The sequence below is a fragment of the Cornus florida genome, unplaced genomic scaffold (assembly GCF_030987335.1).
Source record: "Cornus florida cultivar Cherokee Brave unplaced genomic scaffold, ASM3098733v1 CherokeeBrave_3.0.0_Hap2_Chr11, whole genome shotgun sequence".
NCBI lineage: Eukaryota > Viridiplantae > Streptophyta > Magnoliopsida > Cornales > Cornaceae > Cornus > Cornus florida.
The window spans coordinates 83,492,348-83,502,112 of record NW_026775581.1 but is presented as its reverse complement, the minus strand read 5'-3'; the positions used below and the strand labels follow the sequence as shown (position 1 = coordinate 83,502,112).

Sequence of the window (9,765 nt, the reverse complement as noted above, 5' to 3'; positions counted from 1 at the left end):
TCTATTTAACCAAAGGAGCCAAGTCTTTTTTTTGTTTTTTTCGCCTTCCAATTTTATTTTATTATTATTTTTTCTTTTCTTCTGAAATGGAGTTGGAAAAAAAAAAAAATATTGAAAAACATTTTCTTCTTCCAGTATATTCCCCTTAATAGAATTTAACTACTTCCCTTTTATACTACGTAGTAATAATACATTTATTATTATTAGTTTTTTAACAATATACTAATACCTTTTTTCAAACAAGAAAGTTTTGAAATGCTTTAGAAACTTAAAAAAACAAGAACGAAAAAAAAAAAAAAAAAAACTGTCACAAGGGAGCTCTGTCGACTGTGAGACAGAGAGAGGGAGGGAGGGAGTCACATGGAGCGAATGGAGGGAAAGGGGTCTGCACCGCCAGGTCGCTACGCACTGCAAGCATCTCGATTCTTCAACGAAGACATAATGCTCTGTATCGATGTGGACGCTGAATCACTCGTTGAAATGAAAGTTTCAGGCCCAGCTGGCCGACCCTTCACCAGATTGGACTCCATCAAGCAGGCAATCCTCCTCTTCATCAATGCTAAGCTCGCCATCAACCCCGATCACCGTTTTGCATTCGCTGCTCTTGGCAAATCGGCTTACTGGGTAACCCTTATTTTTGTTCCATCTTCATTTTCATCTGATGGTTTGGGCTTGAATTTTATTGGGTACCTATGGAATTGCCAAAAAGTTAACTGGGTCTGTACGTTTTTGAAATTTTGTTTGTGGGGTTAAAAATAGAATGAAGATTTTTATGGGTTGTTGAAATAATTTTTCTTGGATAGATTGAGTTGTTGCTGAGTGGTTGGACGCAATTTGAGATAGTTATCATGAAAATTTTGTTAGAATTTCTTATGGGCGTTTCAATATATCTGAAATTTTAACTAATTGTTTTGGAATTGAGTTCATGGTGCCTGGTTCTAATTGTATGGACATCTCTAATTGTCATAACATGTTGAAGGCAAAAGGCAGAAAAATTCAACTGATATGTAATATACATATGCATACATATACGTACATTTATCCACCTTGGAGAACAGAGAAGGGCAGAGTATTATGAAACGTGATTTAGTTCACTTGCTAATCATCCACAGTAGATTGCTGATCTGTTTCATCACTAGCTTCGAAACTCACACGTGCTATAATTGGAGAGTTTTTTTAGAATTTTTGAAGAATAGTAAAAATCTCATTTATACACACACTGTGTTGGTTCCATTAGTGTCGGGCATTGGGGGAGGGTGATCCTTGGCATTATTTTTCCACAAGGGTTACCTCAAACTTGAACTGCATTTTCATGCTTGATGGACAAGCTTTTACGTTACACTAAAGTATTGTCCATAGAGATTTCATTGATAGAGAATTTGTATGTGTAAATGTGTAATTATGTATCATATGATCCCTCGTCTTTTCATTTCTGGTCTCACTGAATTTTGATGACTTATTATTATTTTTTGGTGAGTAAAATCCGACTCCTTATCAACTCATGAACCAAAGGTAATGATTTATTTACAGTTATTGTACTGTCATTATTTAGTGTCATGATGTGGTGCTATGTTTTTTGGTTTTGAAGATATCACTATAACCAAGTTGATATGCATATTGGATGACAGTACATGGAACCACTCTATCCATGTCAATGATCTCCTCCCAATGGCCTCCATGTGGAGTCGTGGATACATATCCGTTATGCACGTGATCCAATAAGAGTGAGGCACCTGTTCTATGTACATAAGGAGGTGTGCCATGTCGTCCCTTGAGGGTTGAGAGGTCAATGGACCTCACCCTGAGGGAAAAATAAGATACTTCTTTACCTCAGTCAAGTTTATCACTGTCACTAAGGTGGTCGTCTTTTTCACTGCTCTCATCATCTCACCTTGACACCTTGCTCTATATTACCTTGGCCATACACAAGTTGCATCCAAATGCATATACATTGACATATCTTACGCCCACCTGGTTAGTAATAGGGCTAGATAATACCTTGAGCTCAGTGCACAGTCATGGTGTGGCGTTGGTGTTGCATCACAATCGTCTGTAATCATCATGTGGTTCTTGGATCGCATCATAGACCCTACAGGAATTATAGGTGTTTCGTGGCTCTAACTAAGGGTTCGTAGAGGTGTGTTCCCAACCGCAGTTACATCTTGGCTGATATGAGAGGTAGAGAAAGAGAGAGATGTCACTGCTCCTCCAAACTATTTCTTTGACACATGTTGTGCTCAGCTTATGCTCGACCTCGGCTATTTGTGCTTTCATTAGCTTTATTGGCATATCCTCTTGGCTATTTCTCCTTCAGTTAGTTAAGTTTTCCCAACATGCCTGCCAACTATCACCAACCGTCCAATAGATGTGGACTCCTAAAAATAGGGATAATCACAAGGAAAAGGTAGTGGCCTCCTTAGGATTCTCTCCCTGGTTTCGCTTTACATTTATTACTGTCATCTCCATTGGCTTTATTTCAAGCCTACCTCGATTTCACCCTAGTCTGATCTCACTATGTTCTCCACTTATCCTGCATTTAGTATCTTCATTGTGAGAACCCTACTGCAGACCTACAATATTCTAGCTTTGATTAAATAATATGTTGTTGCAAATTATAAATTTCATCTGGAAAAACTTATTTTAAGATTGAATTCTTATTAGATATATAATCTGAAAAGCTATATATGTGGTGTCAAATCTACAGCTGCTTTTCCTTTAAAGAAAAAGGAATGCAGGTGGTTAGAACAGATGCTATTATTAAATTAAATGCTGTTCCATCTTGATGTTGTTCAATGGAGCAGGCGTTCTTACACCTTGGATGTGCTCAGGTTGATTTAGGTTTCAGATGCTTACTGATCAATAAATGAGAGTTTTCTGATGCAAACAAATAAAAGGAAAAAAAAAACTTTGCCAAAGAGTTTGGGGTATAATTCAGTGATTTATTAACTGAAATTTTACAGGAACATGACTGCTAGGTACATGTCTAGAATTGAGGAAAGAAAGGCTCACTGGTATTTTTTGATAAGAAAGAAAGGCTCACTGGTCTTTGTATATATATTTTTAGTAATCAGTATATACATCATTCAATAGCTGGAATGGTAAGGCATCTAATCGTTCAATGACTTTATATAGTCGTATAATACATATACATGAATTTAATGGCTAAAACCTTTGTCTGAAATTTCATGAATCTGATGCGTATAATTGGACAAGTTCGCAATCAGTTCTATAGCTTCAAGGTTTAAACTAGATCTTGGTGATGATTGATCTGTGGCCTAGCTAAAATAAAAGGGAATGAAAGAGCGAAAAAAAAGAAGAAAACAGAGAGATAGATTGACTTGTTAGTCAATTCTTTGTATTTTCTCATAATTCAAACTTGTGCAAGCTTATGCAAGTTGCATAATTTAAGTTTTTGGAGCACTTATGCCTTAATAAAACCATACAATGCGTGGCCTTGGGAGGGGGAACCATTATGTGTGTAATATTGATTTGACTTTGTATTTCAGTAAGATACTATTTTGATAAACTATGATCTGAAAACATGGGTTGGAAATAGACTGTCATGTCGTCGGCTTCCCTTGAACCTAATATTAGAAAGCATGGATCAAGTCATTTTTTACATAATAAGGATCGAAAGTTGATCCTATTACAAAATAAACGGTGGGTACAATCTTGATCCTTTGTCGACCTAGCAAATCCCTTCAAGTTGGCAGCATGTTTGATGCCATGTGCCTATCAGCTCTTCTAGTTTCTTGAAGTTCATTTGAAGCGGCTCTTCCTTCTGATATTGAGGAAGTGAGGCTTTAATTTTGAACTTTATATTATATGAAGGTCAAAGTCTACCACAACTCTAATGTGGAATTTGGGTGCATTGACTTTAAAATTAAGCTTCATTTAGAAGAAGATTCCAATTTTTGCCAATCTTAGAGCTAATAATATTCTTTTCTATTGACCAATCGTAGTTAGAATTCATCTTCTGTTGATTTCATAAATTAACTTCCAGTTGGCCTCCATTAGGCTTCTCTTCTATGCTTGCTTGTTTTCTATCTTGTTTGTTGTGACAGTGGCTATTGAACTATTCTTTTGCCTCAGCTGATCATATTTTGATAAAATAAATGTAAATAACTAAATGAATAAAACAATCTCTTATGTGCATGATAGTTCACCTAATACCTGAATGATTTCCATTCTTCCTAATAAAGTACTTGCGTACGTACACAATGTTTAAAAGTTGAAGATTTCCTCCTAATGCAGTTGCAGAGTTGTTTTGATCCTTAACCAATTTTATTCCTAAAAGATCCAAATAGTGATGTTAAAATTTTTATTATCTATAAGACTTCCCTACAAATAGTTTAAATAACTTCAGGAATTTCAGATCATGTTGTCTAAGAATCATATTTTGCAAAATGTCAAATTTCAATAACTCTTTGGTCTTAAAGGAGGGGTAGCACAATTAGTCACAACTATTGACTACTGTAAGGATATTACCATTGAGAATATTTTATGTTTTTAACTCTTATTAATTTATAGTTATTATTTTGGTTCAAATTGTGCTCTATGAGAATGCATTCCCAAACTACATTTAAACTTATGGTACTGTGCTTTTAATGCATGTAATAATGCTCTAGAAGAGTCAGTCAACCACTAACTTCACAATGAATTTTTCGTAATCTATGCATATTTTTTGTTTTTGTTTTTTTTGCTCATATTAGCTGAGAGGTTTTTTCTTCATCATTATTTTGAAGCTCCGAAAAGAGTTCAGCAGTGAAGTTGATTCTGCAGTTGCTGCACTTCGGGGTCTTGCTGCTGATTCATCGTCTGGTCAGGCAGATCTCACCCAGCTATTCCGAGTAGCAGCTCATGAAGCAAGAAAATCCCGAGCCCAAAATAGGATTTTCAGGGTGGTGAGTAATGCTTGGGGTCCCTTTTCCTATATCACCTCATGCTTTTATTACTGTTACTAAAAATTCCATTTATTTATTCTACACAAATTGTACAGAAGATTTTGGCACTGAAGAATGTAAAATTAAAAATTAGGGATAGTCTATTGCCCCCAACCCCTTAGTGATGATAATGATTGGGGCCTTGATAGGGAGCTGGAGCTGCTAACTATGATGAAAACAAGAAGAAGGCATGACAAATCTTTAGTATTTTTATACAAAATCACTGCTTTAAATCTTGAACTCGTATTCCCACACTAGGTAGCTGTGTCGGATGCTGCACTATATTAGCACTATATTAAGAATTTAAGCAATAAAACTTCTGAACATCTTCTCTCCAATTGATATTATTTTATTTTTATTTTCCTTTTGGGAAAAGACATATGGCACTTTGCATGGGCCAAAATTAACATGGGTAGAATTAATAAGGAAAGATATGATAACATGTGGATTCATCGAGGCCATGCCCTTAGAGCAGAATAAGAAAATAGGGTTCATGTAGCCGATCATAAGTAGTTTGGAAAGGCTTTGTTAATTTGATTTGAGTTGAATTTTTGTTTTTTAACTGGATGTGGGAGGGTAGTGATGGCTGTGAGGATGTGAGGTGACCATGCAGGATACTATACATGAGTTCATGGGGAAAACAATATATGCTCGGGCATTTATTGGCTTGCCCTTGCCATTTATTGGCTGTGAGAAGAGAATGAAGGGAAATGGAATTTGAAAGGGAAGGATTGCTGTTGCTGTTTTTTTTCCCCCCCTCTTTGATTCATTGTTGCTGTTATGGTATCTGTTTTATTGGTTTCTCATTTTTATTTATTTATTTTGTGTGTGTGTGTATAGTTTTTGAGTTCATAAAGAGTTTTGCTTTGAGGTTTGTAGATGAATGTTCGGCAATATCCCCATCTATATTAATATTTCCCACTATATTTCTGAAGGTACCAAAAGTGCAAGAGCTGATTGAAAAAAAAAAAAAAACCCTAAGAATATGAGTCTTTGTTTACATTGAGGTTTCGTTGAGTTGAACTGAACCACATGCACCTGTTTTGATTTTCTTGTTGCAGAGCCATGTTACACATTGAGTGTTTCTGTCATTTTCATTACTGGACAATGATGTTACCCACCTTAGAGAAAACTGTTTCTGTTGCAATTTTTTTTTTCTTCCCCCTGGTAATTCAATGTATTAAACCCAACTGTACAAAAAGAAGGGGGGGTGGGGTGGGGGGTTGCGAAGCCCAACCAAGGCCAAAGCAAACCAAAACCAACCCATCTAACAACTAAAAAGCAGTTGAAACACTAAAGCATACCACAACTGCAAAATAGAAGAATGAGAAGGAAAACTAACAACAAACAGGCAAAACACAAAGGGTGATGCCCATCAAGAACTGAACTAGGGAGTCCCCAGTCCGCTGCAACCGATCTAGAGGAAGGACCATCCCTAAAATGCGAAGAACCTAGCTTGCCTCTAAAAAGCAGTTGAAACACTAAAGCATACCACAACTGCAAAATAGAAGAATGAGAAGGAAAACTAACAACAAACAGGCAAAACACTAAGGGTGATGCCCATCAAGAACTGAACTAGGGAGTCCCCAGTCCGCTGCAACCGATCCAGAGGAAAGACCATCCCTAAAATGTGAAGAAGCTAGCTTGCCTCTAATACAATCTTCAATGAGCTTACATATCCCAGCAACTGAGGTGCGCTTCCTAGAAAAGGTACGATTATTCCTTTCATTCCACAAATAGTATATTATTCCAGCAAAACATAGCTTGTCGGCAATACTTTTGCTGGAATTAGAACTAGGATTCCACAAAGATGCTATCCTATTGGCAATAGAAACCAAATTCTGCTCACCACGATAGATACCACACTTGTGTTGGAAGTACTGCCAAATGATGTTGGAGAAAGTAGGGGTGGGCAAAAAATCCGCGAATCCAATCCGATCCGATCCGTACGGATTGAATCGGATTACCAGACCCACGGATCGGTGGCGGATTCAAAAAAATTGAATCCGTAGTTCACGGATCGGATCACGGATTAGGCTTTCAAAAATCCGATCCGATCCGTGAATCCGATCCGTCTGTAAAATATATATATATATATATATATATATATATATATATATATATAATATTAATATTATAGTAATATCTTTACTTTTTCCTAACCAGTATATAATACCTTACTTTTTTTGTTTTATTTTTTTTGGTAAGTATTATACAATTAGTTTTTTTTTTTTGGGTGAAAATAGACTATTTTGGAAAATCCAGTCCGTGGATTGGATCCGATCCAATCCGTGGGCTAACGGATTGGTGGCGGATTCAAAATCTCCCAATTCGTTGCGAGCGGATTGGATTAGGATTGATACCTAATCCGATCCGATTCGTGGCCACCCCCAGGAGAAAGGGCAGTTGAAAAAAAGATGATTATGGTCTTCGTCATTCACAGAGCATAATGAACATATTCTATTATTGTTGCTGTGGAAGAGCTGTACCTATCTCTGGTCTTCAATCTGTGGTTCAAAGCTAACCAAGTAATGAAAGCATGCCTAGACACTAGGCCATCCAGAAAAAAGGAGCTGGAGGAAGGAGGCTATAATAAGTGCTTCTGAGATTGAATGAACCATTAGGAGAGATGGTCCATTGCAATCTGTCACTAACTGCATCCCTTCATTAATTCTTGGACTATGAACAAGTTATCTCCAATCCTCCTATTTTTACTGAATGCAGTCTGATATTTGTCAATAAGGGAGGGGAGGAGAGACTGGATCTTGTTGGCAAGCAACTTAGATATGACTTTGTAGATGGTGTTGCAACATGAGATAGGTCTAAAGTCATTAAAAGAAGTAGGGTTAGGGACTTTAGGAACCAGGGATAGGTAAGTGGAATTGACTTCCTCAAGAAGCTGCCCATTAATAAAAAAATTCCCTCACAGCACTAGTAGTGTCCTCTCCCACAATATGCCAAGTCTTCTTGAAGAAATATGCACTATAACCATCAGGCCCTGGGGATTTGGAGTTTTTCAAAGAGAAAAAACAATCTCTAATTTCATCCATGGATGGGATAGCCATCATGGATTCAAAACAAGAGCTAGGAATGGACTTATTGATCACAGAAGTGAGAGAATCCATACCAGGGTAATGATTAGGATGGCTGCAAGAATGCTACTGAAGTGGTTGATAGCTTCAGCTTCAATTGCAGGATGGAGTCAGAGATCTCCCCATTAGGTAATGTCATCGTGGTAATCCTCTTCCTGTTACATTTACTGTTAAAAGTCTTCATGAAGTACCTGGTGTTTTGATCCGCATCCTTCAACCAAGTCACTCTAGCTTTTTATGGTAAAATTGTTCCTCAGCTTTGGAGAAATTCTGGTAGCTCTGAAGAAGAAACTTCTGAGTCTTCCTTAACTCATCAGTAGCTGGATCAATGTCCAACCTTTTCTTGCAGTTATACTAGATGGTAGAATCATTTAGTTTGAACTCTTAGAATTCTTCTGCTCATTTTTCATTAATCGTTTCTAGTTGGTTTTTATCATTTATTTAAGATTTCATCATTAAGCAGTTGCTACCGGCTACCCATTTACTTCTCAGAAGGACTTAATTCTTGACAATAATCTATATCCATTTTCTTCAGAAATAATGGAATGAAATCGGGTCCTTGGCCTTGGTGGATGACGTCCACCCCCATAAAGTGGAGGTCGAGGGTTCAAACCCCAAGTGAGGCAAAATGGGTGTGTGTGTGTGTGTGTGTTGCTTACTTACCCACCAGAAAAGAAAAGGAAAAAAAATATAGAATGATTTTAAACCCTGAAATTTCCTTGGTTGCATGTTCTGTCTATGAAGTCTTACACAGAGTGTACTTTTCTGTCATATCCAGATCCTGATCTACTGCAGATCATCTGTAAAACCACAATACCAATGGCCTGCAAACCAGAAACTCTTCACTTTGGATGTAGTTTACCTCCATGACAAGCCTGGACCTGACAATTGTCCCCAAAAAGTGTATGATGCACTCGTGGATGCTCTTGAACATGTAAGCGAGTATGAGGGCTACATATTTGAGAGTGGACAGGGGCTAACACGCGTCCTTTTCCGTCACATGTGTGTGCTCTTATCACACCCTCAGCAACGTTGTGTGCAAGATGATGTTGACATACCCAGGTCCCTTACAAAGAAGTCGCCCACAGTTGACCCAACACCAGGTGAAGAAAATGTTCCTGTATCCAGCCAGTGAGAATATAATAGTTGAACTTGAACCTGTGAGTACTTGTTGCTTTTGATGTTTGTTTGTCATATAACAAGATTTTAGCTCTCTTGGAAAGAAGCTACCATGTACCTGTAATCAAAGAAGCTACCATAGCATTTTTAACTTTCTATTTTCTGTGTATGTATGGTGTAAACATGTTGTTTGTAATTAATGACATGTGAATCCTTCTAATGTTTTGAATTGCACCATCATCTTAAATCATTTTTAACAATTTTTTAATTGAAAATCTGAACATAACAGCAATGTAAAAGTTAGCTTAAGTTCTTTGTGGGTGTGATATACTGGAACCAGAAGCAATCTGATTCTTCTTTAGTACCCACAGGAAAACCACTTTCTTGATTTCTTTGAAATGCACCATACAAGTCGTGTTTCATGAAATAGCTTCACAACAGGCCCTTCTAATTGTTTGTATTCTTAGATATATTAAAGAGATCATGGTAGGTGAAGTTATTCTTCTTGATGTCTTTTGATAAATTTCGCTTTTTGATTATCTGATACAGAGCAAAGTAATTTAAGTTTTGATCTATAACTTGATTGTTATGTTATAATTATTTCCATAGAG

General features: G+C 37.0%; 1 protein-coding gene across 1 annotated transcript; it reads left to right on the top strand.

Moving 5' to 3' along the window:
- Positions 1-295: 295 nt before the first annotated feature.
- Positions 296-9,374, top strand: LOC132284225 (uncharacterized). Its single transcript, XM_059786307.1, has 3 exons — positions 296-624; positions 4,746-4,904; positions 8,814-9,374. The coding sequence occupies exons 1-3, from the start codon at positions 361-363 to the stop codon at positions 9,168-9,170; spliced, it is 780 nt and encodes a 259-aa protein (XP_059642290.1). The 5' UTR covers positions 296-360; the 3' UTR covers positions 9,171-9,374.
- The last annotated feature ends 391 nt before the right edge of the window (positions 9,375-9,765 follow it).

Coding starts and splice junctions, on each gene's coding strand:
- LOC132284225 (XM_059786307.1), top strand. CDS start 361: ATGGAGCGAATGGAGGGAAAGGGGTCTGCACCGCCAGGTCGCTACGCA. Junction 625..4,745: donor TTGGCAAATCGGCTTACTGG/GTAACCCTTATT, acceptor ATTATTTTGAAG/CTCCGAAAAGAGTTCAGCAG. Junction 4,905..8,813: donor AAAATAGGATTTTCAGGGTG/GTGAGTAATGCT, acceptor TGTCATATCCAG/ATCCTGATCTACTGCAGATC.